We start from the raw sequence: 20,908 nt of genomic DNA, 5'->3' as shown, positions 1-20,908 counted from the left end.
ATGTTACTACAGCACTCAGCACTGTCTACCAGTACTAGTATGCTTGCTACCTGAACATAAATAAAGTTTAGTCAGTTACTTTTTTTCAGTTTTACTTTTTACTTCGCATTAATATTGTTATTGCACCTACCTACTCTATAATCTATGTTTGCAATTTTGAAAATTAGCAAACACAAATGTCTTATACCAATATTGTTTAAATAAACAATAACGAAAAAAACTATGTTTTAAAACACAACTGTTTTTTTCCAGTGTTTTTAAACATGTTTTAAAACGTTGTTTTAAAAAGCTTGTTTTCAAACAGCCCAATCCTGCTGCCAACTGACATTCCTTGGTTAGTTCCATCCTGGATTGGGGTGCACCCCGGCTTCCCGCGCACGGGTTGCGCTAGGCAGTCATTTCAATGAACGGTCAGGTGCGACGCGTGGACGGGGGAGCTAATCTATGGAATACACGCTGGGAGTGCCAGAGGGGAGCTATGAGTAAGATCGAAGGGTCCGATATGCTCGGTAAGAGCGGTTCCAAACCCGACTGCTGGAGAAAGAGGGGGTGGGTTTAGTCGGTAGGCGGTCCGTCAAGAAACAGATAGAACGGACTGAATCCGACACACCTGGGACACCTTCCCAGACGATCTTGAGAAGATTCCCACCTCCCCAAAAAAAAGTAATAGCTTTCTAGAAAAATTTATTAAGATCCTAATTGTACATTTTATTTCTTACATTTTTTTTCATGATTGTCTCTAATAGTTTTAGTAACAAAACCTTTTTCACATTTTCTGCAAGAATGTGGACGTGCCCCAGTATGACTTCGTATATGCACAGTAAGTGGTGGTCTCTGGGCAAATGCTTTTCCACATACATGACATTTGTATGGCTTTTCCCCAGTGTGAGTGCGAAGATGGATGGTCAAATTTGGCTTTCTTTTAAATTTCCTATTACAAGTAGGACAAGCATATTGACCTTCTTTATGTACTTTCATATGTTGCGTTAAACAGGCTAACGAGAAATAAGATTCCCCACAGTCGTTACAGAGGAAAGTCTTTTTGTCGTTCTCGTTAGCATGTAAATTTTCCATGTGATGATTCCGATTTTTCTCAAACGCAAAAGTAAAATTACAGGCAGTACATTTATATTTTTTGAACTTCATAGACTTAATGTCATGGTTTTCTCGCATGTGGACCAGCAATTGCTGAGAGGTTGGAAATTCAACATAACAAACACTGCAGCGATTTGGTGTGCAATTTTCTTGACTTTTATGAAAGACTTTGTGGCCTTCAAGCCAACTCTTCGAGAAAAAATGTTTATCACATTCCTTGCAATATAAGTCTGCTTTTACGTGTTGTGAATGAATATGGAAGAATAAGTAATCTGTAATTTGAGTACTAAATGTTTTACAAATGACACAAATGAATGTATTGCGATCAGCACTGTGTGTCGCATTGTGAATGCTCAAGGTGTATTCATTGGCGTACTTTTTCTTACAAACTTCGCAATAAACTTCTTTTGATCTGTGTGACCGCTGAACGTGAGAATTATAGTTCGATTTATTTTCAAAAGTAGCTTGACAAAGGTGACAAGTCATGTTTTCTTCTTCTGTAACTTCTATTTGATTTTCACTTGAATCGTCTAACTGATCTGCGATAGCTTTATGCATTTCGTAGTGATCAAATAAGTTGTCTTTGCTCCCATGTTTTTTAGAACAAATCCTACATTCGAATAGAAAATCAGGAGTTGTTGTATCGTGCATCGCTTTTTCTACCAACGACCGTTTCTTCGTTACATATTCAGTCAATAGATTATTCTCAAAAGCGAAATAATCAAATGGATTTTTATATTTTTCAACTATATTTCTGTTAGAATAATATTCAAGAACCTCTAACTTTACAGCTTCTGGCTTTTCTCTGCTTGTTCTTCTTTTGCATGTCTTTGTATCTTTTAAAGTAGTATTCATCCTCTCTTGATTTTTGTCTAATATCGTTTGGTACTGAGTTGCAACCAGTTGGTTCTGGTACGTTGGTTCAGTTGGAACCAGTTGGTTCTGGTACGAATATACCAGAACCTCTCTAGGATCTGACGTTACAGCTTCTGACTTTTCTCTGTTTGTTCTTCTTTTGACTGCATTTGTATCTCTCAAAGGAGTATTCATCTTCTCTTGATTATTGTCTAATATCGTTTGGTCCTGAGTTGTATTGGGTTGTGAACGTATTAACAAATATGCCGGGACCATGCCAATAGCCAATTCCAAGTCAATATTTTGTGAAGTACTATCGTATATGGTACTATCAGTATAAGTCGTATTTCCGTAAAACCTACAAAACAACAAAATAAAATATAAATTTCGTACAAAATAAATGATATTAATAACTAATTCCCTCGCCAGTATTATTATCATGTTTCTCACATAAATCGGCCTAAAAATGTAAAAGATAAATTAAAAAGAAAAAGATTCCTCTCATTGGCTGTATATCATAATAAAAAACTTACTAAGGAAGTAAAACTTCACTTGTAGGTAGATGGTATATAAATTTATTAAAAATTTTTATCTAAAAAGATCCAAATTGGATTGAAGTGGGTACATCACTAGTACAAAAAACGCAAACGTTTTCGGACCAATCAGTCCATCATCAGGTTGAAAACTTCAGATCCAAAGTAGTTGGAACTAGCTACATAGTTAGGTCGAAAGACCTTAGTATTACAAGAATTAGGCAATTTCGGCTCCAACAATGTCGACAATAAGTCGATGTTAAAAGAATATAAAAATGAAAAAAAAATTATATACCATCTACCTACAAGTGAAGTTTTACTTCCTTAGTAAGTTTTAAAAGATAAATATTCATTTATGGAACGAGGAAGGTCTCCCATACTCTGGGTGGATCTATTTGGAGGAATTATTGATCATATTCTACATGAAGCTTCCTTGTCAGACCTAGACAGAGTAGGATGAGGAACCATAATCCGAGCGATAGAGATGTGATCATATCAATGGAATATGAAAATATCAGCGGAAACAAAAATGTATGCTCAGAAATTAAATGTTTCAAAAGGAACTAGCTCGCTAGAGATTATTATCACGGTGAACGACCGGTCGTGAATGCAATTATAGATTCCCTTGTAGAGTATTTCACCACTCTGTTGTGCTTTATTTTTTATCTTAAAAAGCTCAGAAGGTAAACAATTCGATTTTTAGTTACTGACTCATTTGAATTACGATTTATAGAATGTTCTAGTTGCATCTTTCGTAATTATTTTAATAATTGCACCGAAAAGATTTGATTCCAGTTTAGTGCCTCTACAAAGGTGCTCTGATGAGGATAAGGTAAATCCGAAATACGTATAAGCACATAGTGTAGAATCTGTACTGTAATCAAATCTGAATCATCTTTACTTTTAGTTTAAATGTTTAAAATTGCACGCTACTTCAGATTCTAAAATACCGTAACGTTATAAACGTCACATGTTTGTTCATCATCAACCCGTACTCGTCCACTGCTGGACATAGGTCTCCCTCAACTTTTTCCATATTTCTCTGTTTTGTGCGGCTTGCATCCAGTTGCTGACAATACGCTTCAGATCGTCAGCCCATCTGGTTGGTGGTCGTCCTCTGCTCCGTAGTGCTTCTTCTCGTGGCCTCCACTCGACAATACGTTTTGTCCATCGGTTGACTGACAATCTGGCGACGTGTCCTGTCCAATTCCACTTGAGCGACGCGATTCTTTCGACGGCGTCCGTTGTTTTTGTTCTACGACGTATTTCTTCGTTTGGGATTCGGTCCCTCAAGGACACACCCAGCATCTGGCGCTCCATAGCCCTCTGAGTTATGCGAATCTTGTTCACTACCTTTTTTGTGAGTGTTAATGTTTCCGCTCCATAAGTGAGTACAGGCAATACACACTGGTCAAAGTTTTTCCTTTTCAGGCATATGGGTAAGTCCGATTTAAATACATAGTTGATTTTACCAAACGCTGCCCAGGCTAATCCTATGCGACGTGGGAGCTCGCACGTCTGGTTATCTCTTCCCAACCGAATTTCATGTCCCAAGTACTTATAAGATGCAGTCTACTCAATATCCATTCCATCAACAACAATATTACGATTTAGCACCAGATTAGTCATTATTTGCGTCTTGTTGATGTTAATCTTTAGTCTGACCTCTAAGGAAGCGTGATATAACTTGTTCAACATTATTATTGTATCATCCATACGATCGGCTATAAGGACGATTTCATCTGCGAATCTCAAATGACTGAGCTTCTCTCCATTTATATTGATACCATATTCGTTCACATCTGCCTTCTTAAAAGTGTGTTCTAAAAGGGTTGTGAACAGCTTTGGTGAGATGGTGTCTCCTTGTCGTACTCCTCGCTGCATACAGAATTTATTAATTTATTGATCAGAGAGTCTTACGCTAGCCGTTGCATTGTGGTAGATATATTTTATCATGTTAGTGTAGCAATGGTCTATTCGACATTCTGTCAATGCTTTTAGCATTTTCTGCTGGTTTATGGTATCGAACGCTTTCTCGTAGTCCACGAATATCAAGTGTTTTATTACCAGTAAGTGGTCATTAGTGCTATATCCGGATCTAAACCCAGCTTGTTCTCTAGGCTGATAGAAGTCTAACTTAGCCTCCAGCCTTTTTTTGATAATTTTTGTGAAAAGTTTATATGTGTGATAGCAGACTGATAGGACGGTAGTTTTTTAGATCTGTTATGTCACCTTTCTTGTGGAATAAAACAATGACTGCATTGTTCCATTGAGAAGGGGTTTTTCCTTGGTAAATGCATTCGGTGAAAAGTTTGACCAAAACCTGGATAATTTTATTTCTACCTTGTTTGATTGCCTCGATCACTACTCCGTCATCGCCAGGGGATTTATTATTTTTCATTTCTGAAAGTGTCTTTTTAACTTCGTGTGGTGTTACTTCTGGCAATAATTCTGATCCCTATACACATGTTTGTTATAGTCCTTCAAATAATTATGTAATTCCAATTTATTTCGATTTTATTCATTTGTTAACCTTTTGTTTTGTTTTATTATTTTTCTTCTAAAATTAGTTGGAGCTCAACTCTTCTGTCAACTATATATTCTATTTAATCTTTCTATCTCCATTTCAATTTTCATTTATTTCGATTATGTTTCGATTTATTCTTCGTACATTTCCCGTATTCATCCCTCTAGCCCTCTATCTACTATAGTAATAATACAAAATATTAGTTGGCAACTCTGATCTGGCATGTTAAATTTTACTTTAATACAGAAAGAAAACCATTTTTATCTATATCTTTCATTTATTTAAACTGATCTTTTAGTCCCAAATAAACATCTGCCGGAAATGAATTCACACTAACTACATTCAACAAGTTATCGAACTGCATATCCAGTTACAAGTATCTCTGGTGACGGGTAGACGTAGAAACACGTGTGAGAGAATGTTAAGAGACTCGAATTGAACCGAAACACCACCTTAACCCCTAACTACTTAATGGAAAATTAATTCCTGTATAATAAACATCATTAATAGTTAATATTTTATTTATCTTTTATTTATCCCTGCCAAACTCATTTTTTTTTTCAGTTTTGCATTTAAGACGTACGTACACCTGAGAGACATATCTAGTCGAAGCTAAAATAATTAGCTCCTAACGTTAGTTGGAGTCATATTGTTACACATTGGCGCTCGCCGTTTTTGTTGGGTAGCTATATTGTTACAATAGTATGTATTCGTAAAAGCTAGGAACAACTTTCAAAATTGTGCCCATCTCCACAGAGAACAAACAGAGAAAGTATTCGGAGAGAAAGAGATGGGACCTGAATACCTGGTTTTTTAACATACTTTACAGCTCGAGTTTACTTCTCTTACTAAGATAATTTCCGGTAATTTTACTGTTTATTAACTGGGAATGCCGATTGTAGGATTTTCCAACGCATGCCTAGTTTTGACAAACCGTACTTAAATTCAAACCATTTAGAAACATAATCAATAGTATTTTGTAGTATATTTTATTGCACTAAAAACAAATTACATCCTATGGATATTTATTAAACGTACATTTCTATAACTAAAACTTAAATTCTACATTTGATTATTTCTTACAGGTTTTTGAGTGATAATCTCTAATAGTTTTAGTGACAAAACCTTTTTGACACTTGCTGCAAGGGTAAGGACGTTCCCCAGTATGGGTCCGAAGATGGACAGTAAGTGGAGATCTTTGGGAGAATGTTTTGTCACATAAATGACATTTGTGAGGTTTCTCCCCAGTGTGAGTTCGAATATGAATGGTCATAGTCTGTTTCTGTTTAAATATTTTCTTGCAAAAAGGACATTCATATTGTCCTTCTTTATGTATCTTCATATGTTGCGTTAGACGAGCTACCGTAGGAAAAGATCGTCCACAATCATTGCAAAGATAAGACTTCTGTTCGCTGGAATGAACATTCTCCATGTGCTGTTCCAAGTTTTTCTTGAACGGTAGAGTCAAGTTACATGTGGCACATTTATGTTTTTTGAAGAGCACAAGAGACTTGGTATCATGGGTTTGCATATGAACAAGAAGTTGACGATTGGTACCAAACTCGAGAAAACATACACTACATCTGTTTGGTGTATACTTCTCCTGACTTTTATGAAATATCTTGTGGTCTTCAAGCCAACTTTTCGAGAAAAAATGTCTATCACATTCACTACAGTATAATTCTTCTTTTATGTGTTCAGAACGAATATGGAAGAACAAGGAATCTGTAATTTGAGTACTAAAACTTTTACAAACGACACAAACGAATGTTTTGGGGTCAGAACTGTGCGTGGCATTGTGGATGCTCAAGCTGTACTCATTGGCGTAGTTTCTCTTACAGATTTCGCAGTAGTTATCTTTGATTCTGTGAGCTCGTTGGAAGTGACCATGATAGCTCCATTTATTCTTAAAAGTGAGCAAACAAAGATCGCAAGTCACTTTTTCGTCATCTTTATCCGAATCCATAAACGTCAAGTTATCACCAGTTTCTTCTTTATCTTCACTCGAATCTTGCAATTGATCTGCTACTATTTTATGCATCTCATAGTGATCCCACAAGCTTTCTTTGCAATCGTGTTCTTTACAACAAATTTTGCAGTTCCATATAACGTCACTTGTCGATGCATCTTGCATCTCTTTTTCTACTAACGATCGTTTCTTCAATACATAAGCAGGGAGCAGATTATTCTCAAAAGCAAAATAGTCGAACGGATTTTTATATTTTTCTATAACTTTCGGTACTCTTAAGTCGGTACAATTAAGTCTGGTATTGTCTTTAGTCTTTGACTTTTTACTTTCTGGTTTTTCTCTGCTTGTTTTTCTTTCGTTTATTTTTGTTTCGTCTGTTTTTGTTTCGTTTGTTTTTGTTTCGTTTGTTTTTGTTTCGTCTATGTTTGTAACTTCTAAAGGATCTCTTGGTATGTCTTGTTCTTTGCGGACTGTTGTTTCAACGTTAGCTGTATTAGGAGAACGTATTAACAAATAAGCTGGAACCATGTCAATTGCCAATTCCAGATCAAGGTTGTCATTTCCGGAGGATCTACAAAATAAATCATATTAATAATTAAATCTATTATTTACATACTTGTTACATACTTATTCGCAAGATACTTTATAAACTTAACAATGTGTTTTATAAATATTGTTTTACTACAGACATGATCGTATAGATTTAAAAAAAAATGGAGAAGCATCAGGTCTGGGAAATGTTTCTGTTGAGCGTGTAAAATATTGTAAAGATATAGAGAAGTCCCAGATCTAAACAATAAATCTGCAACTTCTCGTGGAGTCACTTTCTTGTAACATCCTTAATCTCTGCCATTTACCGTTTATAAGGTAAGAAGGCGACGAATAAAGAAGACGAAAGGGACTCTATAATATGCAGTCACATTTCATCTATTCGTCTAGGAAATATTTCAACTAAAGTTGATTCCTTGTACTCAAAATATGAGTAAAATGAAAAATTACAACACTCCCTGGTGTAGTTGGTATAATATTTTAATAAAAAATTTAAATTTTTAAAAACCCAAAAGGGTTAAGTTCAAAACGTTTTCGAACTTATCAGTCCATCATCTTAGGGCAATAACCACCATGTGTGGTATTCATTGTACATAAAGAAGTCTTTAGTGTCTCTATCCAAAAAGCACTAGAAGAACTTACTACTGGAAAGAGAGTAAATGGTCGACCAATCAATAATAACGGTTTGCCGATGATACTATTTTATTACCGGAATATTTTGAGGATTTACAAGAAATAGTTGACAGGGTGGTATAACTCAACGAAGAAAACCTTAAAAAGGGTTGTCCCTAAACACAACAAGTAAGTCGTACTCTGGTTGAGTAGGTAGAAAATTCATTACTGCTCGCGCAATCGCAGACCTCATTTCTTTACTTCTTGCGAGGACGACAAATTCGACGCTATTCTTTTTAACTGACTACGTTGTACGCGTTGTTAATCTTCACATGGCATCCAACAGTGTCCGGTCGTCACAATATGCTCACGGCTTATCTATTATTTTCGTTCTTACTTCATTATTTCGTATTATATCTGCATTTTCCTTTCATCCTCTACACTTCTAATTTCAGTCGTTCTTAAAAATATTCGTTTTTAGAGGGGGAGAATATTTGGAGAAGTATTAAGTAAATGTAATATGATCTATGAAGTCGAAGTTGAAATGGTCAGGACACGTGGCAAGACAGAGAGACAACAGATGGAGAAAGAAGTTTTTAGAGTGGCGGCCAAGGGCAGACAAACGAAGTCGTGGAAGACCACCTACCAGATGGACCGACGATGTTAAAATAATAACGACAAACTGGATTGCAGCTGCCCAAGACAGATAAGGGTGGAGACATCTCGAGGCCTATGTCCGGCAGTGGACAAATTGGGCTGTGTGATGATAAATATGATCTTTTTTTTTACAAGGATTTCTTGAAAATGATCATCATCATCAACCCGTACGCGTCCACTGCTGGATATAGGTCTCCCTCAGCTCTTTCCATTTATCTCTGTTTTGTGCGTCTGGCATCCAGTTACCGATAACATGCTTCAAATCATCGGCCCATCTGGTTAGTGGGCGTCCTCTGCTCCGTAGTGCTTCTTATCGCGGCCTCCACTCGACAATACGTTTTGTCCATCGGTTGTCTGACAATCTGGCGACGTGTCCTGCCCAATTCCACTTAAGCGACGCGATTTTTTCGACAGCGTCTGTTGTTTTTGTTCTACGGCGTATTTCTTCGGTTTGGATTCGGTCTCTCAGGCCGATGTCAGATTATGCGTTTTGACCGGATGCGTTTCCGCCGCATCCGGTGAAAACGCATAGTGTAACAGATCGGTCCGGTTGCGTTGGAAACGGATGCGTTTTGAGTCATCGGTACGCGCTTACAAACTGCATCAGACTAAACGCATAGTGTGACAGGTCGGTCCGGTTGCGTTGGAAATGGATGCGTTTTCACCGCATCCGGTCAAAACGCATAATATGGCATCGGCCTCATGGAGACATTAAACATCTGGCCCTCCATAGCCCTCTGAGTTACGCGAATCGTGTTCACTACCTTTTTGTTAGTGTTAATGTTTCGGCTCCATAAGTAAGTACAGGCAACACATACTGGTCAAAGATTTTCCTTTTGAGGCATATGGGCAAGTCCGATTTAAATACATAGTTCAGTTTACCAAACGCTGCCCAGGCTAATCCTACAGGGTGTCTGCGTAACTTGGAACCATATGGGAAACTTTTTTAATATCAATTTTACGAAAAAAAGTCATTCTTTATAAAGTGCTCTGCATAGTCTAAAACCTAAGATGCAATCATCAGATATCAAATTTTGTCAACAGTATACGAGGTATGTCAAAAACTATGAATTTCGCTCAAGAGAAAACTACCTTTATATTTCAAAATATCAAAAAATTTTATTACGAAATAGTACATTGTTTACCGGGTAGGAAAAGCTTAACATTCCTGGACGACTGTGAAGATTGCTAAGTCGAGGCGCAAGCCGAGACTTAGCAACACAGAGTCCAGGAATGTGGCTTTTCCTACGAGGTAAACATACTATTTTTCCGCAAATCGTTTAAAATTCGACAGATATTGATTGATTTAAAAAAAACGCGATAATTTTATTCCCAAATAAATGGTGCTTTGAAATTCCTAATAAAATTACTTGGGTTACTATGGAAACGTATTGAGGTTGAATTGTCAAACTTGACGCTTATAAATTTAATTGCTGGTGTTCTCGAAAGTAAAATGATAAGTGATGATGAAATTTCCATTCCTGGGACTCCTCCAGAGCTGGTTGAGGCAGTGAATACTGCTTCATTAGAATTATTGCCAAAGAAATCAAGAGAAAAGTACGAAAATGCATACAGACGTTTTATGGATTATTAATAATTTTCTATCATTTATGTAGAACACTAACAACTGTACGGAAATATCATTTCCTTACAGTAAGGAAGTCCTGACTTTTTCTTCAAGAAATTTTGACAGGAATGTCAAAATTTCCTGGCGATGTGCGGAAAAGTTATTTGTAATTAAAAACCATATTTAAATATGCAATAACAGCCTTCTCCTTGAAAAAAAAAGAAATATTCCTAAATTACCGATTCCGAACATCATTTTTATTTATTAGACATGTAATATCTTTTTTATTAATAATTTTAGGAAAAAAAGTTATCCTTCATAAAAATCTGTGCATGGTTTAAACCTAAAGATGCAACCATCAGTTATCCAAGTTTGTTAATTTTATACGAGGTGTGTCAAATAATATGAATTTAGAAATAATTTAGGAAGAATTCTTTGTGAATTCATATTATTTGACACTCCTCGTATAAAATTAACAAACTTGGATAAGTGATGGTTGCATATTGAGGTTTAGACCATGCACAGATTTTTATGAAGAATAACTTAAAATTATTAATAAAAGAGTTATTACATGTCTAATAAATAAAAATTATGTTCGGAATCGGTAATTTAGTAAAATTTCAGAATTTTTCTTTTGAAGTAGACGGCTGTTATTGCATATTTGAATATGGTTTTTAATTACAAATAACTTTTCATAATAAAATTTTTTGATATTTTGAAATATAAAGGTAGTTTGCTCTTGAGCGAAATTCATATTTTTTGACATAACTCGTATACTGTTGACAAAATTTGATATCTGATGATTGCATCTTAGGTTTTAGACTATGCAGAGCACTTTATAAAGAATGACTTTTTTTCGTAAAATTGATATTAAAAAAGTTTCCCATATGGTTCCAAGTTACGCAGACACCCTGTATGAGTCGTGGGAGCTCGCACGTCTGGTTATCTCGTCCCAACCGAATTTCATGTCCCAAGTACTTATAAGATGCAGTCTACTCAATATTCATTCCATCAACAACAATATTACGATTTAGCACCAGATTAGTCATTATTTGCGTCTTGTTGATGTTAATCTTTAGTCCGACCTCTAAGGAAGCGTGATATAATTTGTTCAACATTATTATTGCATCATCCATACGATCGGCTATCAGGACGATGTCATCTGCGAATCTCAAATGCCTGAGCTTCTCTCCATTTATGTTGATACCATATTCGTTTAGATCTGCCTTCTTAAATGTGTGGTCTAAAAGGGTTGTGAATAGCTTTGGTGAGATGGTGTCTCCCTGCCGTACTCCTCGCTGTATACAGAATGTATTTGAAAATGATAATAAAAACAAATTAAACCATAGAAACGTTTATTACACTTATATAATCCTACATTATATTATTACTTACACCTTCTTTCATGGTTGTCCCTTTCATTAAATTTAAAATTACATAATATGAAACTATTTTTTACAAGATTTTTCGTGGTAGTCTCTAGCAGTTTTAGTAACACAACCTTTTTGGCACTTCCTGCAGGAGTAAGGCCGTCTCCCGGTACGCTTTCGTAGATGGACAGTGAGGACAGGTGTTCGGGAGAAGGTTTTAATGGAGAGAGAGTATAACAATACCCATCTACAAGAAAGGCGTAAAGACAGATCCTACGAACTACCGAGGAATTACACTACCCAATTCTACATCAAAACTATTAACAAAAATTCTATCCCAAAAAATGTACAAGAAAGTTGGTGTATCGGAAGAACAACAGGGTTTCCGCTCAAACAGATCTAGAATAGACGCTATCTTCATCATGCGACAATTAGTTGAGAAATCAATAGAAATCGACAAGCCCATGTTCACATGCTTTGTAGATATGAAACAGGCATTCGGCAGAGTACAATTGAAGGATGTGCTCACTATCCTTGGAAAAAAACAAAGAGCTCAATAGATCCAACAAAACAAGAATAAGAACCACACACGGGCTCACGGAAGAAATAAAAATCAATGTCGGCATTAGACAAGGGGACAGCCTCAGTCCATGCCTATTTAATTTAATAATGAATGAAGTTATAGCTAGTGTTAACAAAATGAATCAGGGATATAAAATTGGTAACCGAACCATGAGAATACTTTGCTAAGCATATGATGCAATCTTAATAGCCGAAAACGAAGATGACTTACAACGCCTACTACAAAAATTTAAAATAACCGCCGAAAAGTATAACCTGACACTATCCACAGAGAAAACCCAATCGATGGTAATATCCAAGAACCTAATTAGATGTAAATTAGTAGTGGGCGACCATATAATCGAACAGGTAATGGATTGTAGATAATTGGCTGTGGAAATATCTAGCGACAGGCATCTGTGGCAAGAAACAAAACAACAGGCAACGAAAGCAGCGAGAATATCTTGTTTCCTGAGGGATATAATCTGGCGGAATAAATATATGAGCACCGAAAGCAAAGTTCTCATTTATAAGACATGTGTAGACCCGTACTGACATACGCAGCTGAGACAAGGGCCGAGACAACAAAGACCAAACAAATAATGAGAACAGAGATGAAAACCCTAAGATTCATAAGAGGTATCACATGCAGAGATAGAATACGAAACGAATACACATTAAGAGAGCTAGACGTCCAAGACGTAGTGAAATGGACAAGAGCACGACGACGCATGTGGAGAGACTATGTAGATCGGATGGACCTTGAACGTATAGCGAAATGGACGAAGACTGAAGACACAGACGCCCAGCACCAAGCGACCCATAGGAAGACCCAAAAAACGATGGTACGAGAGCTGGAGCTCAGGATCGCAGCAGAAATTGTAACGGAAGAAACAGGACATAGTCCTATTAAAAGAAGAAGAAAAAGAAGACTATAAAACTATTTTTTACAAGTTTTTTCATGGTAGTCTCTAGCAGTTTTTGTAACACAAACTTTTTGGCATTTCCTGCAGGAGTAAGGGCGTTACCCAGTACCCAGTATGCTTTCGTAGATGGACATTGAGTGCTTGGGAAACGCTTTTATCACATAAATGGCACTTATGTGGTTTTCCCCTGTGTGAGTCCGAATGTGAAGCGAATGTCCGAATGTCAAGAATTTTTTCTGTTTAAACTTTTTGTTGCAAAAGGAACATACATACTGTCCTTCTTTATGTATTTTCATATGTTCTGTTAAAGAAAATTCTATAAAATTCTGAATAATGCTAAAAAGATATTCAAACCAGGGCTAAGACTATGTAAGGATAAGGAGGGGCACATACTCAATACAAAAGAAGAAATATTGAAAATGTGGGTGGAACACTATAAAGAACTACTTACTATCGAAGTAGAAGATCCAAATCAACCACCCCCAGGAGCAAGCAACAATACATCATTAGATTTTCCATACATTCAAGAAGTACGGGATGTAATAAAACACCTAAAAAATAATAAATCTCCAGGAAGTGATAGTATACCCGCGGAACTTACTACATATGGAGGTGCTACTCTGACTAATCAAATATATAAAATAATACTAAGTGACTGGAATGAGGAACAAATCCCGGAAGAGTGGTGTATTGGAATCGTTTTCCCGCTACACAAAAAGGGTGATCAATTGGAATATAGAAACTATAGGGGAATAACCCTCCTTAATACAGCTTACAAAATATTTTCGAGTATCTTATATGGTCGCCTAAGTGCGAATTCAGAGGAGCTTCTTGGAGAATATCAAAGTGGTTTTAGGTCTGGTCGATCAACAACAGACTAGATCTTTGTGCTAAGGCCAATACTGAAAAAAAAAAAACCAATGAAATCAATATCGACATATACCACCGTAGATTTTAAATCGGCCTATGATAGTGTCCTAAGAAATAAATTGTATGCAGCCATGGATGAATTCCACATCCCTGATAAACAAATAAGATTAGTTAAGGCTACAATGCGTAAAGTTGTTTGCGAAGTCGAAATACAGGGCGCACAATTACAGGCGTTTCAAACACATGTTGAGCTGCGACAGGGAGATGCGCTGGCGTGTCTCCTCTTCAACATAACTCTGGAAAAGGCGGTCAGAGATGCCCAAATAGACAACAGAGGATATATTTTTAATAAATCATCCCAAATTTTTGCATATGCAGATGACGTGGACCTAGTTGTCCGCACAACACGCAAGCTAGAAGAAATGTATACCACCTTCTCAAATGCCTTAAAAAATATAGGCCTGCAAGTAAATGAGGAGAAAACTAAGATGAAGGCAACAACACTCAACAATAGAGCCAGAAACATCGGTCACCAATTCACGGTTGATAACTCCACCTTTCTTTTCACCATCTGTGAAAATGGTGTTTGGAAGAGGAGGTACAACTACGAGGTATACCACAGATATAAACATATATTTGGTGGTAAAGATATAGTACCTCTTACAAGAATAGGAAGACTAAGATGGGCAGGACATCTAGCAAGATGACAGCAGAACAACCCTCCTAGAAGAATCCTCATGTCACAACCTGTGAGAAGTAGAAATAGGGGTAGGCCAAAACTCAGATGGAAGGATGGTGTAGATGAGGATGGCAGAAAAATAGGCGCAGCCAACTGGCAACGGTTAGCAATGGATAGGACTGACTGGAGTAATAGACTTGAGAAGGTCGAGGCTCTTTCATAGGGCTGTAGCACCATTGATGATGATGATAAAACTATTTTTTACAAGTTTTTTCATGGCAGTCTCTAGCAGTTTTAGTAACACAACCTTTTTTGCAGTTCCTACAGGAGTAAGGCCGTTCACCGGTATGCGTTCGTAGATGGACTTTGAGTGCTGGGCTTTGGGAGAAGCTTTTATCACATAAATGGCACTTATGTGGTTTTTCCCCTGTGTGAGTCCGAATGTGAAGCTTCAAGGATTGTTTCTGTTTAAATTTTTTGTTGCAAAAGGAACATTCATACTGTCCTTCTTTATGTATTTTCATATGTTGTGTTAAAGGCGATATTGAAGGAAATGATCGTCCACAATCATCGCAGAGAAATGATCTTTGCTGGCTTAGATGTACATGCTGCATGTGGCTATCAAGATTCTTCTTAAACGGCAGAGTTAGATTACATTCAATACATTTATATCTTTTGAATTTAATGAGGGAGTTATCTCCATGTTTTTCTTGCATATGGACAAGTAGTTTGCGAGTAGTTGTAAATTCGACAGAGCAAACACTGCAACGTTGGTGATTGGTTGTATACATTTTGTGAAACGTTTTGTGACCTTCAAACCAGTCTTTTGAGTAAAAATGTTTGTCGCATTCGTCACAATAAAAGTCTTCTTTTAAGTGTTCTGAGCGAATATGGCTGTATAAATCATTTGTAATCTGAGTGCTAAAAGTTTTACAAATTACACAAACTAGTGTTTTAGGATCAGAACTGTGTGTAGCATTGTGTATGCTCAATACATACTGATTAGCATAGTTCCTTTTACATATCTCACAGTAGTTTTCTTTCGATCTATGGCGCTGTTGAAGGTGAATATGATAGGTAGCCTTATTTTTTAAAGTCGCCAAACACAGGTCACAAGTAACTTTTTCGTCATCTGAATCCAATAGCACGTATTTATCTTCTTCATCTTTGTCACAATATTGTAATTGTTCTGCTATTGTTCTATGTGTTTCGTAGTGTTCAAATAGACTTTCTTTACTCTCGTGGCCTTTACAACAAATTTTACAAGTCAATGAAACACCGTTGTTTGTATGTTGCTGCTCTTTTTCTTCTAAAGATGCTATTTTTTTCTTTAATGCACATGGAAGAAGAATGTTATTCTGATAGGTGGAATAGTCAAATGGATTTGCGTATCTTTCAGTATTCGCAATAACACCAGGATCCTCTATTGGTTTAAAATTTTTAGTTTTTGAATTCTTTCTGTTCCTTTTTCTCACTCCTAGTTTTGTAGCTTCCACATAATCGTTTATTTTCTTTTGCTCTTTATAGAATGTATCGCCATTAGTTGAATTTGCGGGAGCCATGTTAAATTCCTGCTTCACATAGATGGTACTACTGTTATAAGTAGTATTTCCGAAAAACCTACAAAATAAATGATGTTATTAATTCAATTAATTAATTATTACAATATTACGCTCACGGACAAATTATCACTTGTATTGTTACGACAGTAGTATAAGATTAATCCCACATAGAAAAAGTGGCAGGGTTGTGTGCTATTAGATTAAAAACAAACTTTTTTCTAGCAGATGTCGCTGAGAAATCCCTGCCATTTCGTTCATTGCAATCCGTGACGGGACGCGTATTTACGTTTCCGTGTTCATTTCAAGACCGGGTAGTTTTGAAATCGGCACGTAAACGGCGGAGCATATCTGCTTTCAAACACGTGTGCATTTCAAGACGTTTAATTTTGAAATGCGCACTGGTTTGTAAAAGAACTTCGCGCCTAAAATTATCACAAATACGTGTTAAGTTGTAACATTATTTTATTTTATTTGAACTGTTTATCACAAATAGCTCCTATCTGCAGAATAACAAGTTATCATTCATTGCATCTGTGGAAATAAAAAAAATTTGTTACCAAAGTTACCTTCTTTTTTTCTTTATAATTTTTCAAAAAACTCAAAGTAGTGCAAAATATCCTGTCAAAATAAACTATTACGATACGTATACATTTTGTAGTAATGCACAACAATATAGGTACTAAAAGTGTTATGTATATTAAAAACATATTTTAGTTACAGCTAAACAATTATTAAAATAAGAAAATCTACGGTTTCGTTTTGATTAAAATCTGTCTTCCTCCATCCCCCGATAGTACTATTTCTAGGTCTACCTGTTGTCAAGGAGGCTCTAAGGAAGACAGATTTTTACCATTCCGACCGTAGATTGTCGATATAAATTAAAATAATTTATATCGAAGTATGGATAGAACGCCCTCTAACGGGGAATAAGCGAAATTAATTTCGACTCAATTCAAGCTTTCTGCTTAACCCAGGTATAAACATACCAAAAGGCACCGCCAGGAAAACATTCCACTTTGCGGTTCAGAGTGCCCATATGAAACGAGTCTTTGTACTCTATGCAGAGTATGGCATTAACAAAATAAGAAAATCTACGGTTTCGTTTTGATTACCTCCTTGACAACAGCCTTTGAGCCTCCTTGACAACAGATAGACCTAGAAATAGTACTATAATAGTACTATCGGGGGATGGAGGAAGACAGATTTTAATCAAAACGAAACCGTAGATTTTCTTATTTTGTTAATGCCATACTCTGCATAGAGTACAAAGACTCGTTTCATATGGGCTCTCTGAACCGCAAAGTGGAATGTTTTCCTGGCGGTGCCTTTTGGTATGTTTATACCTGGGTTAAGCAGAAAGCTTGACATGAGTCGAAATTCATTTCGCTTATTCCCCGTTAGAGAGCGTTCTATCCATACTGCGATATAAATTATTTTAATTTATATCGACAATCTACGGTCGGAATGGTAAAAACCTGTCTTCCTTAGAACCTCCTTGACAACAGGTAGACCTAGAAATAGTACTATCGGGGGATGGAGGAAGACAGATTTTAATCAAAACGAAACCGTAGATTTTCTTATTTTGTTAATGCCATACCCTGCATAGAGTACAAAGACTCGTTTCATATGGGCTCTCTGAACCGCAAAGTGGAATGTTTTCCTGGCGGTGCCTTTGGTATGTTTATACCTGGGTTAAGCAGAAAGCTTGAATTGAGTCGAAATTCATTTCACTTAAACAATTACTGTTTAGCAAACATATTTTTAGCTATTTTTAAGGAAGCAATATCAGAGGAAGAACAGGGTATATCAATAAACGGAAAATTCTTGAAAAACATAAGATTCGCAGACTACACCGCTATTTTTGCAGACAGTTTAGAAGCACTGCAACGAGTAGAACCTAAATAGATTACATCAAGTCAGTATAAAATATGGACTACGAATGAACGTTAAGAAAACCAAGTTCATGATTAATTCTAAGCAACATACAATAGGAAGGCTAGATATCGAGGGAAAACAAGTAGAAAGAGTGAATAACTACAAACATCTGGGAACCTGGATAACAGAAAACAACGACCAAGGTAGAAAAATCAGGACACGAATCGAAATTGCAAGAAAAGCATTTATAAAAATGAAAAAAATGTTTGTTAATCGAGACCTTTCTCTGGAGCTAAGAATAAGAGCCTTAACATGCTACCTGTTCTCGACTTTTTTATATGGAATGGAAAGATGGACACTGAAAGTAGACACCATAAAGATGTTGGAAGCATTTGAGATATGGTGCAATGGAAGGATTTTGAAAATACCAAGGATCCAACGAGTTACGAATGCACCTTAAATAATTTACTTAAACTTAAATACACAACACGACCCTCAAAGCTAAGTTGATAAACAGCACGTGCAACAAATAATAGACCTATTAGTTCTATGCACTTGTTTGTAGAATTCCAACGCCACATGTTTCGGTACAAACCCGTGCACATTTCGGTGGTGGGCGCTTTCAAATCAACACCTTTTTGGAACTAGATATGTATCACGGTTTCGGTGTCCGTTTCAAAACCGCAATGTCTTGAAATGAACACGCAAACGGAAATACGCTGACGGGACGCCAAGTATTATCCTAGTTCATTTAGAGAGGGGCTAAGAAGCCCCGAAACCGGTAGAGATTCTTGCTGTACTCTCTGATTGAACTAGAAATATAATGCAACTTCAGTTTCGGGTTGCAACGAAATTGAAAATGTTTATTCATTTTTAACGGGATTCAAAGGAGTAGTGATGCGCAATACAAGGTGTCGCTTGCTGATAACACCTCTAGCCAGCCACTCCTACTCAATTTCTATCCTCACCTCCAAGAAGTGTGACTTAATCACACGGGTGAACCCTGGTAAACCTGAGCAACCCTACCGGGGATTGGGTAACCAACCCCAGTGGAAAGTAGGGTCAGGACCGACGAGGAAGGGAGAAATGGCCCTCCGAAAAGAGAGTTGGGCGTAGGGCCAACAACCCTATCCTAGAAAACACACATGTTACGAACGTTCAAGGAAAGAAAACCGGACTGATCAAACGACGACGACTGCGCGAGGAAAAGGTACACGATTTAAGAATTGCGACATGGAACATCCGATCCTTATACAGACCGGGAGCCCTCCAAAATCTGCTCGGTGAACTGAATAGATATAACAGCTCTGCAGGGAATGAGATGGACCGGGATTGGCACTATCGACAAAAGACACCAGATTATATTCTATAGTTGCGACTCTAAAGACCACGCACTAGGTACTGGCTTTATTGTAAATAAAAAGGTTAAACACCTCGTAAGAGACTTTCATGCTATGAACCCTAGAATGTGTATCCCGAGACTAAGGGGAACTTTTTTTAACTATAGCATTTTAAATGTGCATGCCCCTACAGAGGAAAAAGAAGACGATGTCAAAGAAAAATTCTATGAAGACCTAGAAGCTGCATACCATTCATGCCCAAAGAATGACATCAAAATTATTTATGGTGATCCCAGCGCAAAAATAGGAGAAGAGCCACAATACCTACCAACGATAAGTAAGCACAGCCTCCATGAAGTATCCAATGACAATGGCATCAGACTAATAAATCTAGCAACTTCTCTTAACATGGTCATTGCCAGCACATGCTTCCAGCGAAAAAATATTCATAAGGGAACGTGGAGATCTCCAGATGGGGTTACAGTAAACATGATCGATCATGTTATTATTGACTCTAGACATCACTCAGACGTAATAAACGTATGCAGCAGACGAGGGGCAAATGCAGACTCAGATCACTACCTAGTGGAAAGTAGAATAAGAGCCAGAATCTCAAACATTAAAAAAGAAAAGGGATCCAAAATTGAAAAATATGAAATAAAAAACTTAGCAGACAACAGCAAAAGGGCCAAATACAAAGAATAAATAAAAGGAAGGCTAGAAAACAGACAAAAGCACGAGGATATAAACAGAGAATGGGAAGCGTATAAAAACATCATACAAGACGGTGCCAAAGAGACCTTGGGTCTACAAAAAAAGGTCAAATCAACTGAAGGGAAGTGGTTCGATGAAGAGTGTTGTAACATAACAGAGAGAAAAAATTATGCATATCAACGACATAGAACAAGACAGGTAGAGGAGGAATATAGAATGCTAAGGAGGGAAGAGAAGAAAATACACCACAGAAAGAAAAGAGAACACATAGAAAAAGAACTCCAAGAAATTGAAGTAGAAACCAGAAAATTCTACCAAAAACTTAACAAAAGCAGAAAATAATTTAAACCAAGAACAATGATGTGCAGAGACAAAGAATGAGATATAGTAACTCAACAGAGTGAAATACTACAAAGATGGACTGAATTCTTCAAAGAAAAGTTTGAACAAAACGGAGATCCACTATACGATGGAATTATACTGAATCAAACGGATATTACCAGAGAAACAACCCCCCCTTCAGTAGCTGAAATGTAAGAAGCAGTTACCAGACTGAAAAACAACAAGTCACCTGGATTGGACAACATTAGCGCAGAATTAATAAAAGAAGGCGGAGACTCCCTATTGAATGCGATACACGAACTTAT

The 20,908-nt window shown here is 36.8% G+C and overlaps 2 protein-coding genes across 2 annotated transcripts; both read right to left on the bottom strand.

The window, feature by feature from the left end:
• Positions 1-15: 15 nt before the first annotated feature.
• Positions 16-7,144, bottom strand: LOC114325032 (zinc finger protein 567). The gene is made up of 4 exons (XM_028272955.2): positions 6,094-7,144; positions 2,401-2,410; positions 720-2,308; positions 16-50 (listed from the first exon to the last, which is right to left on the bottom strand). Exons 1-4 carry the CDS (start codon positions 7,142-7,144, stop codon positions 16-18), a joined length of 2,685 nt encoding a protein of 894 aa, XP_028128756.2.
• A 7,880-nt stretch (positions 7,145-15,024) lies between these two features.
• On the bottom strand, positions 15,025-16,332 carry LOC114325071 (zinc finger protein OZF-like). Its single transcript, XM_028273001.2, has one exon. The coding sequence runs from the start codon at positions 16,330-16,332 to the stop codon at positions 15,025-15,027; it is 1,308 nt and encodes a 435-aa protein (XP_028128802.1).
• Positions 16,333-20,908: the final 4,576 nt, after the last annotated feature.

The sequence above is a fragment of the Diabrotica virgifera genome, chromosome 9 (assembly GCF_917563875.1).
Source record: "Diabrotica virgifera virgifera chromosome 9, PGI_DIABVI_V3a".
NCBI classification, from domain to species: domain Eukaryota; kingdom Metazoa; phylum Arthropoda; class Insecta; order Coleoptera; family Chrysomelidae; genus Diabrotica; species Diabrotica virgifera.
This window is presented reverse-complemented; position numbering and strand designations above follow the sequence as displayed.